The following is a 19,636-nucleotide window of genomic DNA, read 5'->3' on the forward strand; positions in this document are numbered from 1 at the left end:
AGGAGAGGCCCCAGGGCTGAAAACACAAGATAGCTTCACTCTGACTCGACACTGCAGGCCCAGAGACCAGACAGAGGGCTCCTCTCTCCTGATCTGTGGCCATCCAGTGACACCAGTACTTCTATTCATCCATAACCTCCCCCCAACACCTTTTCCATCCCTTAGTTGATCCTGAGTGGTGGCCTTCCTGGTCCTGTTTTCTCTGCAATTCTAACTTCCTCACAGCCCCAGTCTCCAAATCCAGGGAAGATACTCCAAATCCAGAAAAGTCACTGCTGAGGCTCTCTCCTTGGCCCTGGGTGAAGAGGGAGACAAGAATGGTTCCTAGCCCTGGCCTTGAGACCAGTTTGGGTTGCTATGGCCACTGAGCAGAACTTCCCTGTCTTACCTGAAAGGTTTAGTCATTTTCTCTAGATAGTGCATATAATTGATCCCTGCAAGAACCCAGCATTTTGAGTCACCTCAAAGGAACCTGGAGTGTGAGTTTCTTTGGCTTAGACACATTTCTGTTTTTGTGGGGAAGGACAGATTTGTCTGGGTTAGGAGGGCGTAAGATAAGACAGGAGGATGTGATAGTTAATTTTATATCAACTTGACAAGGCTACGGAATACCCAGATTAAACATCATCTTGGGTGTGCCTGTGAGAATGTCTCTGATGAAGTTTGTGTTTGAATGATGGATTCAATAAGGTAGATTGTCCTCCCCAATGTGGGTGGGCATTATCCAATCCACTGGGGCCTGGAAAAAAAAAAGGTAGAGAAAGGAGGAATTCACCCTCTCTTTTTCCTGCCTCACTCTTCAGCTTGAATGGCTCATCTCATTTTCTCTGACCCTTCACCAGTGACTCCTGATTCTCAGGCTTTTGGACTCAATTATAATTGTCACCCATTTTCCTGGGTCTCTAGCATGCAGATGGCAGACAATGGGACTTCTTGGCTTCTATAACTGCATAAGTAAATTCCATGTAACATACACACCTCCAACCTCCCCCATGTAGCCTACTGGTGCTGTTTCTCTGGAGAACTCTTGATTAATACAGGGTGTCTCACTGAAATGTCAGTGACTCCAAGGATCTCAGCACCACATAAAAATAAAGGCACTGTGTTGTGTCCATCTACACATAAAAAATAAATATCTAAAAAATAATATAGAGTGTCTCACTGAAATGTCAGTGACTCCAAGGATCTCTGATGATTTCATGCTGAGTCCAGAGTAAAAGCTATAAAATTTGTTCTTTACCAGTCCCCAACCTGGGACTGATTTTTCACATTATATTTAATGTATATCAGAAAATTTCTGTTGAAATAAGACCTGGACTATGAGAAGAATATGTAAACTGAGTTTTGTGCTTTAGATGAGGGATGGTTTTTAAATACTGTTTGATAAAGGAGACTGTATCCTTTTTACCCAATTTAGATTTCCTTAAAATCCATAAAGGTCTTGCTACCAGTTTGGGGATGGCTGAAGGAGCCCCAGGATGAACAGGTTAATGTCTTCATGCTATCTAGGAGGAGACCTGAGTCAGCTTCCGGAAGTCATCTTGGAACAAACACACAAGAAGATAGACAATAAAACGCCCAGTAGAGCAATAAAGTTAGAGCCAGTCACACTTTAAGGAGTTAGCGGAGGGACAAAAAGTCAGCAACCACAGGGTCCATGTCTGTCATAGGTCCACATCACACCTGCACACATTCTGGCTCCCAGCTTTGAGAGTCACCTTGGAGGGTTCCTCCCTGTTGGTGAAGTCTACTGCTAGATGGAGCAGGAAACCAGACTGTTTCCTTCTGGGACAATTGCAGGTTGCCCCCTCCAACCTAGTTTCTCCAGAATCATACAGGGAACAGGGAGTGGTCTCAGGCTGTGTTTCTGTCCTACCTGTGGATTCTAACTAGTTATCTTGCTTCCCAGAAGTCTCTTGAACTTTCCTGTTGCCTACAGATGAGGCTGGGAAGAGGAGTGCAGTGGGAGCACCTGCTAGCCTGAGCCAGGCTGGAAATCTTTTTGGATGAGTTGGGCTCACAAAGGCACCTGTTAGTGAGGGGCTGGGCCACCTGCCTTACTCCTAGGAAAGTGGTGGCAGCAGCCCATCTGGCCAGGCTGACCTGAGGCTGGCTTGCTGCTCCTCTATGCAGTGCTCCCACTGTCTCTCTGGGTCCAGGGAGCCATGCTGCCATGGGAGTGGTAGGAATATGCCTGAAGTAGGGGGTCTCCCCCTTTCCTATGAGCTCAATTTCCCTTCAAAATCCACAGGAATTTTAATCACCATCAATTTCAGTCATCCTAATATCAGGAGGTGACAATCCCTGGTTTCTGGGATGAAATTAGTCCTTTACCAAATAATCAGGCAGGGGCTGGGGATGTGGCTCAAGCGGTAGCGCGCTTGCCTGGCACATGTATGGCCCGGGTTCGATCCTCAGCACCACATACCAACAAAAGATGTTGTATCTGCCGAAAACTGAAAAATAAATATTAAAAAAAAAACAAATAATCAGGCAGGTCCTGTCAGTCAGGCAAGGATGCAGTAATCTATAAGGGTCCAGATGGCAGCAGGCAGTACTGGAGGCACCACTGTTTTGCCTACCTTCTTCTACTTCTCTCTGGCTTTGCAGGGACAAACCTGCCTTGGGAAACAGAATGGCCCACTTTGGTTATTCTGGAGCTTGGAACCAAGGTTTTTTGAGAGGAAAGGCCACAAAAGAACTCAGGATGAGAAAGGAGAACTAGGTGTCCTAGGATTGGGCTGCAGAAAAGGGACACATGGTTGAGAAAGGTGGCTTCCATTTGAAATAGTCGTGTAGACCTTAGTTCCCTGTTCAAACTCAGCCATGCAGGAGAAATGGAATCTCAGGTGTGGGTCATTAAAAGTCATCTTGTTTTGCCTCCAGTCGTTGATCTTCCTACAATGTCTCTGCCAAGAATTGATCCTGGTTCTTTGTGAGCACTGCCAAGGATGGGGACATGCTCTCTCTAGCACAGCCTAACATGAATTGTCACCTTGTCGCATTCCTCACCACAAAAAACACTCAGGGTCACTCCAGGGAAACTGGGCTGCACGAAATAACCACACAAGAGACAGACATACCTTTTTCTTTGGGGTCCTGTGTCGGCTCCTCAGTCTATAGAAAGAGCGAGCGCCAGCACATGCTGAACCCTTTTATTGAGGAGAAACCGTTCAAATGAGGCAGGGGTTAGGTTTCAGGGGGTTGAGTCTAGCTTTGTGATGTCTGCTGTCAGCAGGTTGAGTGACATCTAGGAAGGCCACACCCAAAGGCAGGGCAAGAGAAGGGGACACACAAAGGATGTTTCCAAGGAACATTCTATCCCAAACAGGGCAAAGGAGTAATATCACAAAGGAACAGGTGAGCACAGCTCAATCCATGGGGCTACACGCCTGTCTGAAGACACATTCTGCTACTTCGAGGATAGGGGCAATATCTAGGTCACTACGAAAGTGACCGGCAGAGCCTCTCCGATCACGGGAAGGAGGATGCGAATTCATTCTGACTGGCTGCCCATATCACGTAGCTGGTTTCCTAAGCTCAAGTTGACCATAGTGACAGTTCACACTGCCCGTGTAGCCTATCTCCTGTTTGTAAGACCACTCATGGCTGGATTTACCCAAATCCCTAACCCTGGAACTGGGTCCAGAGAATTCTGCCCCTGAAGGTGAGGGCCTGGGTTGAGAGCACCAGCTGGCTTCTGGGTATGGAAGCAGAACATTCAGTGATGGTACCGCTCCTACTCCTGTTGGTAGCTAGGTGCCTTCCTTCCTGCTCAGTTCTCTCCCTGGATCCTGATTCTCTCCAGCAGCAGTTTGGGCTTATGCCTTTGAGTTTCAGGGTCAGGCCTGCCACAGGGTAGGCAAGTGGCTGACTAACTTCCCCTCTTGAGCCCATGGGTGTTCCAGCTGGGGGAATGTTCAAATTCTGGAATCCAGCTCAGTCTTTTTTTTTTAATATTTATTTTTTAGTTGTAGGTGGACACAATATCTTTATTTCATTTTTTATGTGGTGCTGAGGATCGAACCCAGTGCTTCGTGTGTGCTAGCAAGCACTCTGCCATTAACCAACCCCCCGCCCCGCCCCGCTCAGTCTTAATAAACTGGAGGCCTGGGCTGCAGTTAATGGCCAAATTCCAGTTGGGGCACTCTCTAAGTCAGTTCAGTAAGGCTGTCTGAGGGTACTTTGGTAACTGTGGCATTTTAATCCATATTCTTATTTTGGCTTTGTGACTGCCCTGTGACATAAACAGCAGATAACATTTCTGCCCACCCACCTCCTGACACTTGACAGATGAGAAGACTGAAGTACAACAAGGTTTGTGGGGGAGGCAGCACCAGGTCTAGCGTTGAAGTTCAAGGGCTAAAGGCTCTTCTGCCCAGTTAAGACTTATTTCTAGGCCTGTTAAGCCCACCCAGTATCCACTCCTGTGTGCCCTCCCTGTCTGTGTGCCAATGTGGCAAGGTCTGGGAGCTAGGCCCTCAGCTCAGCAGGTGTATCTGGCTGCCGGCAGGGGTGAGACACCCGGAAGGCCTCCAAGGCCAGCAGTGTCTTGTTGATGCGGCTGATGGTAGGATAAGGGGTGAGATCCACCTTGAACCTGTGGCAGAGAAACACCTTGTAAGTCAGGGTTTCTAGGGACATGGGGAGACTGCCCTATGGGTAAGTGAGGAAAGCAGAGAGGTAGGGCTGGATGGAGTCCATGGGGCTGGCCAGGGAAGGACAAGGAGGCAGCCCATCATGGGTAGCTCTCTGGGTATGGGTAGGTCTGGTGTAGTATCATTTGGCATCTCTGTTACCTAGTATTCCTATCTAAGAAATCATTGAGAACCTATTATGTATAAAGTCCAGTGCTAGGCATTTATATATCACAAATAGGGAATGAGTCACATATTTCATGTCCTTAGTACCTAGCATGATGCCTTCCAGAGAGGAACCTATTCATGCTCTATGGAAGCGCCACTGAAGGAAAGCAGAGGTTGACCTTTTTTTTGCTGGGCACAGACAACATGTCTAGAGACAACAGGGTGTCCGTAAGGTGAGCCACCTCCTCCTAAAAGGACGAGCTGTCAATACAGTGCAGTGGGCATGGTAAGGGCATTTCATTGATTTCTTCCACCCTGTCTTTCCAAGGCTGAGGGGACTGTTGCGGTGTGGCAGTGGTTGCCTGGTCAATTGAAGAGGGGTTTGCATTAGATGCTACTTCAGTAGCTAAAGTAGAAGGCCCGACTGGGCAGAACCAGGAGAAGGAAGAGTGGGGGAGCTCTCTTACCTTTCAGCATTTGCCACCTGAGGCGCTAAGCACAGATCAGCCATAGACACCTGAAAGAAGGTCAGGCGGGTTCACATCAGGATGAAAACCTCAGACTTGCTGGGTGTGTTCTATTACTGCACTAGAGGGGTCAGCCCTTAGAGGGGTCAGCCCTTGATGTTCCCATCTGCTTCAGTTTTCCCAGCCATCCCTACCACCCCACTCACCCTATCTCCCCAGGATCTGCCTGGCTCTGTCCCCCAGAATGGCAGCACTTATTCTAGGCTATACTGCAGTGACTCTGTGGGTAGCCAAAGAAAGCTTGAGGGTTTGATGGCTGTTACTGTGCTTGTTAAACCACCCCCACCAGGCGCTTAGGAACCAGAACTAGCACAGGTCCAGGGCCTGAGCCTGTGGGAGTCAGGTACCTGAATCCTAGAATCTCAGAATTAGGAGAGAAGGAATCCATCAAATAGCCTAGTCCCTCATCTGTGGCCTGGCCCTTCTCTCCTCTCTGAGGTGTGGTCTTCTGGCTTGGACCCCTCAGTCCTCTTAGCGGGTGAGTAGAGCTCCCCGCAGGAAGCTCCCTGCCCAGAGCAGGAGGAGATGGATGAGTCCACATGGGAGAGTGAAAACCTAGGGTCAGCATGAGGGGGAGGCTGCTGAGGGCAGGTCTGAGGACACTCACCTGGTCTCCCACACAGTACTTCCCCGCTGTGCTCTGCAGGACCCGCTCCAGAGCTGTGGGGAGGCCACAAGAGCAATTTTACTCTGGGCACAGAGATGGGACATCAGCCTTTTGGGCCTTATCTCCAAAGTTATAAAAATGGGTGGCTGTCTGAGTGACAGGTTGTGGCATGGGTGTTGGAGGGAATGAGGCAGTCAGGACTGGAGAGTTTCTAGGGACAGGCTGATATTTCCCTGGGCCCCTCAAGTCCAGCTGCCATCTCACTGACCAGATGGGCAAGACCTGCAGCTGGCCAAGGCAGCTGCTCCCACATTAACTGGCTGGCGCTCTGTGGTCTTGGTTTCTTGAATGGGGAAGGAAAAGCAGTAAAACAGAAGCTGGGCTTGCCTCCTCCCACACCACTGTTGAGACAGAAGCAGCCTGGCAGCCTGGTTCAGGTGCCCAGGGCCCTGTGCTCCAGGGTTACTTCTCTAAGTGGTCACTTTGGGGCAGCTCACAGGAGTGAGAACTCACCATCAAAGCCAGAAATGATGGCCTTCTGGGCCCAGGGCAGCTGGTTCTCCTGTCCCATTTCCTTCAGGACAGACAGGTTCTGTGTAGCCCAAGAAAAATCTGTGTCTGCTTTGGGAGCTGGCTTGGGTCTTCCCCTCAGCCACACCCTGCTCAGAGAAGCTCAGTTCCTATTTGCTCCTGGAGGCAGCCATCCCAGCACACCTTCTCAGGCTGCTCATAGTCTGGAAGCCATGTGATTCTGGCAGAGATGAGCAAGAGTAGGGACAAAGGACACTGCCTTGGTAGTGGCAGGTGTAGCCATAACCTGAGGCCTATTTGTCTTACACCCAGTGCTTCTCTCTCACATGGGCCATGTAAGGAGGGAGGGGCTGGGTGGGGGAAGGGCACAGAACTGGCTTCCAGAGATTTTTAACTCTGTACCCCTGGAGCCACTTTACTTCTGGACTTCAGTATCCTCATCAGTAGAACAGAATTCTGTCTGCTGTGATCCCCTTCATTAAAACAGCAAGATGACATGGGAGTGGGGCACAGGTACACTGAGGTCCTGGCCTTGGTCCCTGTTCTGCTGTTATTCGCTGTGTCACTTGGCTGTCACTCCAACTTTCTGGGGCTATTTCCTCAAAAAGTCAGGAGTTAGCACAGATGAACAGTTTTATTTACCTATTTATTTTGTGGTAATAGGGATGGAACCCAGGGCCTTGCACATTTTAGTCAGTGCTCTACTACAGAGCTATAGCCCCTTTTTAATATACATTTTTTAGTTGTAGATGAACATAGTACCTTTTTAAATTTTTTTTTTTAGTTGTAGGTGGACACAATGCCTGTATTTTTATTTATTTATCTTTATGTGGTGCTGAGGATCAAACCCAGTGCCTCACCATGCTAGGTGAGTGCTCTACCACTGAGCTACAACCCCAGCCTGGACATAATACCTTTATTTTATTTATTTATTTTTATGTGGTGCTGAGGTTCGAACCCAGTACCTCATACATGCAAGGCAAGTGCTCTACTGCTGAGTTCCAGTCTCAGCCCTTTAAAAAAAAAAGTATCTTGCCAAGTTTCATAAGCTGGCCATGAACATGGGATCTCCATTCTCAGTCTTGTGTAAGCAGCTGGGATTATAGGCATGCACCACCACACTCAGCAGAAAATCAGTTTTAATACTTACTTTTCTGTTTTACCTGTGAAAACTTTAAAAAACAAAAACAAAAACCTTATGAGAATCCCAGTACAGCATCTTTGGAAATGCTGTAGGCTTGGCTCCAACTTTCTGGGGCTATTTCCTCCCAAAGTCAGGAGTTAGCACAGATGAACAGTTTTATTTACTTATTTATTTTGTGATAATAGGGATGGAACTGCAATAAAGTAAATGTGGCAATAAAGCAAGTCACATTGATTTTTTGGTTTCCCAGTGCTTATAAAAGTTTTGTTTACATGATACTGTAGTCTATTAAGTATGCAGCAGCAGTATGTCTAAAGAATGTACACATCTTAAATTGAAAAATACTTTGTTGCTACAAATGCTAACATTGAATGAGCTGTTAGAAAAATGGCATTGATAGACTTGATCAAAGAATATTGCCTCAAACTTTCAACTTGTAGAAAAAAAAAAAACGAATCTGCAGAACTCAAGGAAACCAAGAGCAGTAAAATGAGATGTGTCTGTATATGACATAGCACGGCTGAGAGGAGGCTGCTCAGGTTAAAGCCAGAGGCCTGGACCTGAGCCCACCACCCAGCCCCTTCCCCACATTGAGCCCCTCTAGATGAATCCTTGGAAACCAAGGGCTTCTTGGAACACAGTTCGGTGGAGGATTTCTGGGATTCCTGCCTGCTTCAGCCTTGTGATCTAGGTCAAAGTCCCTGAGAGTCCTTCTCTGTTTTCCTGCTACCCACTTCCAAGCTAGACACCCCACCGAGGGCTCACCAGTCAGTGTGTGAGAGGGCGAGCATGAGAGGTGTGCAAGGGCCTCACCTGCAGGGGCTGGATGCCCGCAGCGATGAGGTCAGAAATCATGCGCACGCTGGCCCTCTTCTTTGGGTCCTGAGGCAGGAGTGGTGGAGTGGGCCGAGTTTCCTCCAGGTACTCAATGATGGCCAGCTGTCCAGAGAGGACAAGAGTCAGGGAGAGAGCCTGGGACGTCTGGACCAGAGGGTAGAGGGCCCACAAACTCCTCCTCCTTCTCCAATGCCACCACCACTTCCTTTACCTCCTCAGCTAGAGCCCTGGAAAGCTTTTTGGACCGATTTGGTTTCTCACATGCTCAGCTCTCTCCTCACCTCCCCAACCTCTCTCCCTTTGACAAACGTTTGTCAGGCTCCTATATGTGCTAGGCTCCTTGGACACACAGAAGTGAGAAAGAGACATCATGTCCTCTCATTCAGGATACTGCTCTTGTGATGCACCTCCCCCAAGCCCTGTACTCACTGACTGGCCAATGGTGACTCCATCAATCTTCAGGGCTGGCACCTGCTTCATGGGATTCAGTGCCTGGAATTCCTTAGAAAACTGTGGAAACAAGGACCCAGTTGGATAGATGGCCTGACTTGAGTTGGCTAGAGCAGGACAAAGCAAGTGGGTAAACCCCAGGCCTGCCATCTGTCCATACCCCCAGTTCTCTGGGGAGACCCTAGCTCCCAAGCCCAGGCTAAACCCTGAGGGATCTGTGCATTATCTGAAACCCCAACAGCTCCTGAGCTTTAGGCTTTTCCCCAATGGCCTGACTATGTGACTTTCCCTGCATCTCACACTGTGACTTCCAAGGCAGCTCCTACCCTATCCATCCATCCAGGGGACCCACTATGGGGCAAGGACCCACTTGCCCCCCACAGTCAGGCATTGGAGAATGAAGGTTGTAGTATTGAGCCTGCAGCTTGGACCTGTCTTATGGGTCCCTTTTGCTGCACAGTTTGCCATCTTGCCCCATAAGGGACAGCCAACAACACCTTCCAGCCATAGGGACCATGTGACATAGGTGTACTTATTGGGGCAGACCCCCTATCTAGTCTCTTTACAGTTTAATTCCCACATTGTGGTCTAGGGGCAGCCTCCTTACCTGTTGCCCCCCATCCTTTGTGAGATGGATGGGCATAATCTCATAGTCAATGCCTTTCAAAGCCAAAGCTAGGAGAGACCACAGATAGGAGAGTCAGGGGATAGTTTCTTGCTACATTATCAAAGAAAGAGCCCTCCAAGGGTAACATGAGGCTGCCAACAGGGAGGTTTCTCCACACTGCTGGATGGCAGAGACACAGCCTGGCACTATCCCCTTCTGTCCAGCTTTCCCTGTTACCACCACTACTCTTCCTGGGTGTGTGAGGCTCCACCTTTCTCACCCCTGAACTCTTAGAGCCCTCACCCTCTGGACCTTGCAACAAGGCCTTCAAGCCCCATGGATAGTGCTATGAAGGTGTGTGCCATGGCACCCTGTGGTTTCTGGGGACAGCAGGGATGTGACTTGTTTCTCTGTCCCCTTCTGAGGCTTTAAACAGTGGCAGTGGGGCAGATTTGTTGGAGACATGCAATTTTCCCTCAAGAGGGCATCTAGGGGCAAAGGAAAGTTGCTCAGAGGACCACACAGAGCACACACAGGCCACTGACGCTTGTTTTCTATTTAGAGAAGAATCTCTTTCCAATCCATTCTCTCTGTTCTCATTTACTATAGATTCCAGGATGGCACCAGGCTCTCTGGTGGTCTTGGAACATTTGCAGTGACTCCAGGGGCCAGGTTTCCTTCCATCTGGCAAGGTGGTGGTAAAAATACCAGGGCCAGCCCTAGTGGAGAAGAGTGCAGGCGTGTACGCGCATGTGTGCTTGGCTATTAAAATATGGTCATGGCTGGTCTCTGGCAAGTGCCAAGGAGCAAGGAGAGGAAGATGTGACGTGTGAGGACAGTTTGTGATAGGCCAAGTTCCTTTTTGGTGCTGGTCAGCTCCACTCTGGAGAGTGAAAGTGGCTGAGGTCAAGTGGAGAGGCCAAGCATAAAGGCCCTAAAGAGACAACGCTCCTCCTGCTCTGCTTCTGGCTTAGCTAGGCCACAGGCTCGAGGGCCCAGAGAAGGGGACATCTACTTGCAGGAAAGGTTTCTCCTGGCCCCTGGTCCTCCTGCTTACTGACTCCACAGACACCAATCAAGCTGGAATGGGGGCAGAGGCTATGTCACACAGTGCTTTGTGCTTTGTAGTTACGGCCAGGCTCTGGGGCCAGGCTGCTTGGGTTCAAATTTTATCACCTTCATTAGGTGGCTGTATGGCCCTGGGCAAGTAATTTAATGGGCCACTCGCTGCTGTTTCCCCATCTGACAAGCAGCATACTGTAGTAGTTAAAAGCAGGGCTTTTGGCTGGGGTGTAGCTCACGGGCTTAGCATGCCCCATGCCCTGGGTGCATCCCCAGCATGAACACCACCAGATGGACTGTGGAGCCAGACTGTGTGGTTCAAATGCCAGCTTGGTTTCTTAGTTGCTGCATGATGCAAGTTATTTATCTTCCTGGGCCTCATTTCTTTATCTGTACAACAGGGACAATAAATTTCTCCCTCCTACGGGCTTTCAGAATGAAAGGAAATTGTGCACACAAAAGCACTTAGTGCAGAGGTCATGAATAGAGCTGCTGTAAGAATGACTTTGGTCAGGGGCTGTGTTAAGCTAGAGGAGGGAGGGGCCAGTGCAGGACTAAGCCAGAGGGCCCTAGTTCTGCTCCCTCCAAGCCACTGATAGCTACATTTAATTTGCCATGTCAAATAAGAACCAGGGAGGCCAGCTGTTCCTCTGCTGGTTACCAGGGACCTCTGGATTTATCAACCTGTTTTAAGCATGGTTGCTAAGGGGCTTTAGAGGACAGTGTGGGGCAAGCAGCGGTGCCAAGAAGAAAAACAACCCCCTTCCTCCCACCCACAGTGTGTTCTTGTTGGACTTCCTGGGTGGAGGTGTCATTCAGGGATAGGGCATCCAGGAGCCTAGGGATACTGGTTGCTAGGGGTGAAGTCCTGTCTGACAGAGTACCTCTTCTGTCCCAGGTCAGCTTCGTACCTGAGGCTTCTCCCCCACCTGACCCCCAACAAGGCACTCAGCTCTTACCAATTCGAACTCTCCATGAGCAGGAGCTTCGGAAATAGGAATAGAGGATGGGCTGAAGAGAGAGGACAAGGGTGTGTATTAACCCAGGTTCAACAGGTTTCCACCCCCCAGGAGAGGGTCTCTTGAGCCACCACTGCTTCTTCCGGTACCACCAGGCCTCCTTCCTGAGGCCTGTGTTTGGGCAACCTAGGGCCGATTTAGAGCTCACTGGGTCAGAGGCCCTGGGAGCTGTATAAGGTCCCTTGGCTCCCAACTGTGTTGGCATGAGTCCCTGAGGTCTGAGTAGCCACCACGGGGACAGCAGACTTCAGGGGCCTGCCTTACCTTGCCAGACTCTGTCATGGTTCTGTGGTGATCCTTGACTTTCCAAGGAATGTCCCCTCTCACAGAGCTGCAGGGCACGAGGAGTAACCCTGAAAGGGCTGGTCCCATGAGCCAATGGGGAAGCTGGGTTAAACAGGCTTCAGGGAACTTTGACTCTGGTCACAAAGTTCATCTCTTTCCAACTTGTGGGAAGTTTGTTTTGTTCCTCGTGGATCTAGGTTTGGTATTTTGTGCAGAAAATGTGGCCTGGCTTTGAGGCAGCAGTTTGTGTGGCACAGAGGGCAGGGAGTTGGCATATCTGGGGTCCAGACCCAGTGCAGGACCCAGCCCTGCATGACCTTGGACAAATCCCTTCCTTCTCTAGTCTTCAGTTCCTTTGCCTGTAAAACAAAGAGTCACCCTAAAAGATGGCAGAGATCCCTGCCAGCAGTGGCAAAAAGACCAGGAATTCTGATTTTTTGATGCTTTGGTTTCTATATCCTTTAATCCCCACCCTCCAGACTTTGACTCCCAAATGGCCTTATAAAAATAGCTGGCAGATGTGCCCATTCACCCTAAAGGTGAGGTAGCAACTAACAGCTCGGAGGTCCCATCTGGCTCTCAGATTTTCTGTTGATCTACAGATAGTTCCTGACTTAACAGTGGTTCAACTTAATGATTTCTCAAATTTACAGTGGTGTAAAAGAGATATGTATTCGGTTTGGACACCATACTTCAAAATTTGGGTTTTGATCTTTTCCAGTCTAGAGATAAGCAGTACAATACTTCCTCAAAATGTCAGGTACAGCAGTAAGCCACAGATCTGAGATCACAGACTGATCATGAAGGGGAACAACTGACAATTTACAGAGTATTGTGCTGCCAGCATTTTTTACATATTGTATTTTGACATCCTATCATGTCTACAAAATGCCTATGTGTGGGGCTGGGGTCAGTGGTAGGTGCTTACCTAGCAGGTGCAAGGCCCTGGGTTCAATCCCCAGCCCCCTGGGGTGGGGGTGGATATCCATCTTTGTGTGTAAATGAAATTTTTAGCACTTTATAAATAAAATAAGTCTTTGTGTTAGATGATTTTGTATAACTGTGGGCTTGTGTTCTGCCATGGCTCATGCCTGGCCTATTTTTCTCATTTTTGCTAACTTCAGGCTCCTAAAGAAAACTAAAGTGTGTGGCCTTTCTTCTGAGGTTTAAGAAACTCAAATTTAATTTCCCTGGTGCTGTTTGCATAACCAGCATTTTAAAGTGGGATCCAAGAAAGAGTAACCAGTGATTAATACTCATGAATCTTCCCAAAGACATATTCATATGGCTGGGAGAAAATGGTAAAGTTTTTCAGATCACCCGTCTACTACCTCTCAGATTACAGACATTTACCAAAGTTTCCTCTCCCTTCTGCCACCCCAGTACCCCAAACTTCTATCTGAACCTGCTTTCCTCATCCCTACACTACCAATGCACTCTTCTAGGTGGGCAAGGACACAAGTGGGTACCCAAGCTCTCCCAAAGTGGTTCCCAAGCCTAGGAGTACCAGCCTGTCTTCTAAGTACCTTTTGTGGGTATGGCAAAGATGGTCCTGGCATAGAGAGCAGGTGATAGGCAAAAAGTGTCTTTTGCAAAGAAGTCGGGCAGCCACAATTAGATTTTATTTGGAGATGCATTCCTTTCCTTATCTAGCTAGGCTGGAGGGGCCTCCAGGAACAACAAACAGGGACTGCTGTGAGGGATTAACTACTAGAGAATCAGACTTGAGGTTAGAATCACTGAAGAAATGCCTCACCTAATGACTGAATGTTACACCTTTGACATGTATTAAGGATGACCAAAGTCACAGTAAATTCCACTGCCCTCCACTATGAGCCATAAGTAGGAAACTTCTGCACTTTCTCTTACTAGTGATAACTATATACAGTAGTACCCCCTTATTGTTTGAGGGATATGTTCCAAGACCTTTACTGTAGCTGAAAGCCACATGTGGTACCAAATCCTATATATACTATGTTTTTTTTTCTTATACATAAATACATACCTAAGGGTCAGTTATAAATTAGGCACAGTAAAAGATTAACACTGATTATAATGAAATAGAATACTTATAATAGCATACTGTGATAAAATTCCAACATTGCTACTCTTCAGTTTGGGGGCCATTATTAAGTAAAATAAGCATTATTTGAACAAAGGTACGGCTGAACCTCTGAAGCCTACCTGGTAACCAAGACAGCTAGAAAGTGACCAACAACAGGTAGCCTACAAGGCCTGGATATGCAGAACAAAGCAAGGACTCACTACACTACAGGCAGGATGGTGAGATCTCCACACAACATTCAGCAAGGACTGCTATTTAAACTTATGAATTGTTTATTTATGGAATTTTCCACTTTAATATTTTTGGACCACAGCTGACCAGATAACAAACCATGGGAAGAGAAAACAGATAAAGGGGTACTACTGTTAATTATTCCTTGTTCATTTTTGCACTTGTACAGCTAAATGTTAAGCTCAAGTAGAGTGTCCATTTCACCAGCACTTCTGGAAGAATTCAGGAATTCAAAGATGCCTTCCAATCACTCTGGCAAATTTTTATTTATGTTGCGGTACTGGAGATCCTACGCAAGGCCTCATACACGCTAGGTGAATGCTGTTACACCCTCAGCTGTTTTAAAGCCATCTCTTAGACATGGTTTTTAAAGACTCCTAAAATTCCATTTGGGAGCGGGAGGGCTATACATTATCAAGGTGACGTCCCAGCTGATGGGCCACCTTCCCTAAGGAGCTGTAACAGCAGTTCTCAAACTTCAGAGCCCTCAAGACTCACGTGAGTCGCTTATAAAACATATTCTCAGCCCGTTTTATCAGAAGGTGATATGGGGGGTCTATGAAGGCTCGGGGGAAATGCAGGTTAAAGCTGGGAAGCTCCCCAAACTATGAAGGCTTCAAGTGCCACCGCTCCCCTCTCCCTTGGTGCTCTTAAAATGCAAACTTTCCTTGAAGGCCATCAGTCAATTGTTAGGATGACCAGCGGAGAGAGGAACACGCAGAAAGCGTGGAACGGGGAAACGAGGGTCGTCCTTTGGAAGCCCTAGAAGACGTCCGCGTAGTTACGGACAAGGAGGACGAGAACAGAAAGCGGTGTGAGCGGGCTTCGCCGCGCAGGCTCCTCCAGGAGCGCCTCCACCAGCCCTAACTTGTCTGGCCCAATGGCCTAGCGGGCAGCGCGCAGGCGCAGAGAGTGTCCGGCGCGACGAAAGGCTCGCCGGGAGTCGTTGTGGGAGCCGTGGGCGGGGCAAAGAGGCGCACCCTTGGCCCCGCCCCCAGCTTTAATCCACGTTTACTAATTAGACGACCCGCTCCCCCAGAGCTTGGCACAGACCTTCCCAGCTTGCATCTCGCACTTCGGGAGACTCCCTCTTCCAGCTGAGAAAGTTCGCTCCCGGGACTGGCCGACGATTGAGGCCCTGTGAGACCCTTACGAGTTAGACCTTGGCCCTCGTCTGGGTAAAGCGAGGTCGGGCTGGAATGGACTTCCCTGCCGTCTTTGGCTGGCTCCGCCCCGCCGTCCCTCCGCCGCCCCTGCTCTCGCTCCCAGTGCTGCTGGGAGTTGCAGTTTCATGAACAGGTCCCAGTCTTCGCGTCCTCCCATTATGCTCTGCGCCTCTTGCCGCCTCCTAGTGGCCCGGGCGGCCACCACGCTTCCCGCCCCACCCAGAGGCCGGGGCCCTGCGTTTCGCTACCAGCGGCGGGAACTACATTTCCCAGGGCACCCCGAGCCGCCCTCTAATGACTCCTCAGCGGGCCGGCTGACAAGACAAAGCGTGCCTCTGGGCCGAAGGGTGATCCTGAGGAGGGGGAGGATGCCGCCGGCCCTAGGCGGAGGCCTGGCAGGGTCCGAGCTGCGATTCCGGAGGGGCCGCTGCGGGTCCCAGGCTGCTAGGGTCGTGGGTCGGGACGTGGCTGCTGAGACTGCAGCACGAAACCCCAAACGGCCTGCTAGGGCCTCGCGGCTCTTTAAGGCGGTCGGCCGGTGGGCCCTGCTGGCCCTGGTGACGCTGCTGTCCTTTGCCACCCGCTTCCACCGCTTGGACCAGCCGGCGCACATCTGGTGAGTGATGGGAGGGACTCGGCGGGCACTATGGCAACCGGGAGGAGAGACGCCGCCCTCTGATTGGCCCGGGGGTACGGAGGAGGCGGGATTCACAGGAGGATCAGTGGGTCCACTGTGGAGGGAGAACTAGTGGGTTGATTTGCAGCGAGGTACAGTCTGGGTGGAATGGGTTTGCTCCGATGGGGGACAGTGGGATCTGAAGAAGCAGTCCTCATTGGTAATGCTGGAATGTTTCACTTCATTCTCAAACTGTAAAGGTGCTCTGATCTTTACAAAGAATTGGAAATTCTTGGTATAGAATTCCCAAGGCCTGAGTTCCTCATCTGCAGGATGTGCAGGCATCAGCAGAAAGGAACATTCCTTACTGGGTACTTAAATCCTGCACATCAGTGTCGAGGGGTGGTGACAAGTATTCTAGGAGGTAGGTCTGGGTTGTCCTGTGAGAAAAGATTTATTTTCTTGAAAGTTTTATTTTTTATGACACAGATGCTTACAAAGTTGTTAATTAGAAGGAGAAGTTTTATATGATCTGAAAAGGGTTGATTTGTCTGGCCAAGTGACAGCATGTTTTCTCAGTATTACTAAAGAGAAAATTAGCAGAGAATGTCAGAAATGTAACCTACTGACCAAAAAGCCATATAGAAAACTGTCAGGGTTGCCCTACTTTGACATTAATGAATTAGCCATGACACGTTTTTGTTTGGTGACTGCTGGCAGAAGATGTGATGCTCTTGCGTTAGAGATAAAAGACTATTACAGAAAGCAGGAAGAGTATCAGCATAATGGAGTCAGTTTCCTTTGCTCTCCAGGTCCCACAGGGTGACGCTATGGGCTGCATAACACCATGGGTTGCATCAAGGCTAGCAAGCTTGGGGAATCTTCTGTGTTATCACAGGCAGTGAGCAAGCCTACTCTTTGTCCAGGAGAGAGATGTTATCTTTTCTTTCCAGATTGTTTGTTGCAAATAAAACCCTGAGAAATGACCCTGTCAAGCACAAGTACGGTCTTGCATTCTTGGTATACATAGCAAGACTTGTGGGTGCATGAAACATGGATGGTCGACTCTTTCCCAATGGTCTTCTCACCCCTCAATTCTACACTGTCTTGGCTTTTATTAGATTTTCACATAAATATGCAACAGATGACAGAGGCAGGGGCCAAATCAAATCTCTTTAATCTGTTTCATACAGCATTCATGGGACTCCAAGAAGCAGGATGAGGCCAGCCTTCAGTATTTACCTCAACTATGGCCTCCAGGGTCCTGGTCTTTCAGCCACCAGTGAATTGATCAGGGGACCATTGAGTCTTATTTTAGACAACTGAGATGTAGTTCTAAGGCCTGTCCATTATGATCTGTGTTTAGGAGTTTAAATTGACCTCTAATATTTGTTGTTTCTGTCAATAATGACAATACCCACTCCCACATAAAAAAAAGTCTGACTTCCATGCCCAATGGAAAGACATTTGTGGCTCATTCCTCCTTATCTCCTTAACATACTACCTGAAGGGGCACAGGTCACTCAGTTCAGAACTTTGTTAAATTTTATTTGTATCACCATCAGATTTGATTTAGATCACTATTATGTTGATCTAGTTAAGCCATATGGGAAGTGTCACTAAATAGTTGCAGTCTTAGTCTTTGTACAAGGCATAATCCAAGGCCCCTAGTACATCAGGGGAAGCATATGATTGGTATCAGATTGACAGAAGGTTGTTCTTTTCTATGTATTTGCACACATACGAGGAAAGTGTGGATGTCATCAGGTACATCAATAGTCACATCCACATGAGTTTTCCTATTTTCATAGCATGAAACTCAGCCACAGGTCAGATTGTCAGCTTCAGCTATCACCTGACTTAGGTGGACCATCTGAGTCTTTTTTCCAGGTTTTGTTGCTGGACTTGGGCACAAAGAGCATCGTTTCACTTCACTTTATATCTCCAGAGATCTAAGGTGTTCCTTCCCTAGCGTCTTGGTTTGTTTATTTCCTACCACTGCACATAATTTGTGTGTCCCATCACCTTTTCCCCATTTATCCTTTACCAATATCTAGACATTTCTGATATGAGCATTGTTAGAAAATTTAGAGAGACTCATTATATTTCTACATGGCACATGTGAGCCACTTGAAGAGCAGAGAACTGAATCAAGTGGTCATTATGTTCATGCTCTTCGATGGTGTCACTCCAGCAAGACCATCCAGGTGACTAAACTAGAATTAAGTTTGAATCCTGTAGACCCTTCTCCACCCTCCCCAGCTGATCTGGGGCTTCTCTGAGGAGAAAGACAAACAAATCATGCTCAGAGAAATTTCAGTTTTTCCAAATAGGTTTATATAACTCCACCCCTTTTCCTGATCATTACCCAGTTGGTGACCAAGAGGAGATGAACCTTTCTGAGAAGGACTGCATTAGATGACCAGACTGTACAGGCCAAAAGGAGGTGATGGAGTCATAAATCTCTGAGGAGACTATAAAATGCTTGACAATATCAGATGCCTGTGGATAATAGGGAAAGTGGTTATCTATGAAATATACCTTGTCTATTGACCCATTGTTGGGTGGCCATTGTGTCAAAAAATCGATCCACTGTCAGACTGTAGATGGTTTGGAAAGCTGAAAACATGACATAGTTTCAAGGTCCACAGAGTCAGATGGCTGGACTAAAACAGCCACATCACTGGACCTGAAGAAGTACCAGCAGCAGTGAGGTACCAGTGATAGTTCCAAGAAGGGAACAAAGTTCCTGGGAGCAGGCAAGGTCAATGCCCCAAGCATTCTGGCTTCCTTCACTGCAAGACAGGCAGGCCAACTTTTGGCAGGAGTGTGGCATGCAGGATGGTTTTCAACACCTGTGGTCCTTTATTTTGTGCTTAGTTCATGATGGCAAATACATTTTCACACCCAGTTCATTGATAAATCCAGGTGGCCATGGCTGTAGTTCAGCTGGTGCAGGCTTGATCAACAGCTTGATTGCATAGTCCTGTCAGCATACTGGCCCTGACTGTGGGCACCTGCATGAGTAAATGATCCAGGCTGTCCATCAGTAGACAGCCGCAGTTTGCTCCCCTAGTTTTCGGTTTCATGGAGAAATGTCTTTAACCTCTCAGCATTGAGTCTTCCAACTGGTGTATCAAGTTGGCCGTCCAGAGTTGTCACTGGGGCTGAATGATTGCTGCTCCTCAATGGATATCATCAGCTTTTAACAGCCTAACCATCAGTGAACCAGGCCCAAGCATTTTTTAAAAATATTTTTAAAATATATTTTTTATAACTTTATTTTATTTATTTACTTTTTATGTGATGCTGAGGATTGAACCCAGTGCCTCATCTGTGCTAGGCAAGTGCTCTGCCACTGAGTACAGCCCCAGCCCTGGCACAAGCATTTTGGGGAACCTCGGTGAATCAAGGGTTCCCCTGAGCTAGTTGCCATGCTTTAGGGAGAGGAGTGGGAAATGGTTTCTTTGCCCCTTTAATGTAAAACTGAGGTGCCTCCAGGCTGGCTATCCTCCTGTATGTACCATTTTCATAGGACACAGAGCCCTTCCCTTGTTAGCTTTAAATTCCAAGTGAACCTTCTCCAAAGTAGGAATGTCAAGCCAGAGAGAACTGGATACTCATTTCAAGGAGTTCAGTATGTTAATAGCTGCCCCTTTAAAAACAGATGTACTTGGTGCATTT

At 48.2% G+C, this 19,636-nt stretch overlaps 2 protein-coding genes across 6 annotated transcripts in view; one reads left to right on the top strand and one right to left on the bottom strand.

Moving 5' to 3' along the window:
* Positions 1 to 3,096: 3,096 nt before the first annotated feature.
* Positions 3,097 to 15,392, bottom strand: Gstz1 (glutathione S-transferase zeta 1). 4 transcript variants are annotated; one of them, XM_026400748.2, is made up of 9 exons: positions 11,854 to 12,177; positions 11,530 to 11,581; positions 9,509 to 9,576; positions 8,881 to 8,961; positions 8,428 to 8,553; positions 6,453 to 6,531; positions 5,940 to 5,992; positions 5,273 to 5,322; positions 3,097 to 4,600 (listed from the first exon to the last, which is right to left on the bottom strand). In XM_026400748.2, the coding sequence occupies exons 1-9, from the start codon at positions 11,959 to 11,961 to the stop codon at positions 4,474 to 4,476; spliced, it is 744 nt and encodes a 247-aa protein (XP_026256533.2). In that variant the 5' UTR covers positions 11,962 to 12,177; the 3' UTR covers positions 3,097 to 4,473. The 4 variants fall into 4 exon arrangements, with proteins under 4 accessions (XP_026256533.2, XP_077655581.1, XP_077655580.1 ...); XM_026400756.2 differs by lacking the exon at positions 11,854 to 12,177 and adding an exon at positions 15,224 to 15,392 and having other exon boundaries at positions 3,098 to 4,600; XM_077799455.1 differs by lacking the exons at positions 9,509 to 9,576; positions 11,854 to 12,177 and adding an exon at positions 15,224 to 15,392.
* Positions 15,393 to 15,461: 69 nt separating this feature from the next.
* The window catches only part of Pomt2 (protein O-mannosyltransferase 2), a 39,433-nt gene continuing 35,258 nt past the window's right edge, over positions 15,462 to 19,636 (top strand). For both annotated transcript variants that reach the window (XM_026400735.2, XM_026400738.2), the window contains exon 1: positions 15,462 to 15,952. In XM_026400735.2, coding sequence (XP_026256520.2) covers positions 15,462 to 15,952 — 491 coding nt within the window. The remainder of the gene's footprint in view (positions 15,953 to 19,636) is intronic.

Source organism: Urocitellus parryii, chromosome 6, assembly GCF_045843805.1.
Source record: "Urocitellus parryii isolate mUroPar1 chromosome 6, mUroPar1.hap1, whole genome shotgun sequence".
Classification (NCBI taxonomy): domain Eukaryota; kingdom Metazoa; phylum Chordata; class Mammalia; order Rodentia; family Sciuridae; genus Urocitellus; species Urocitellus parryii.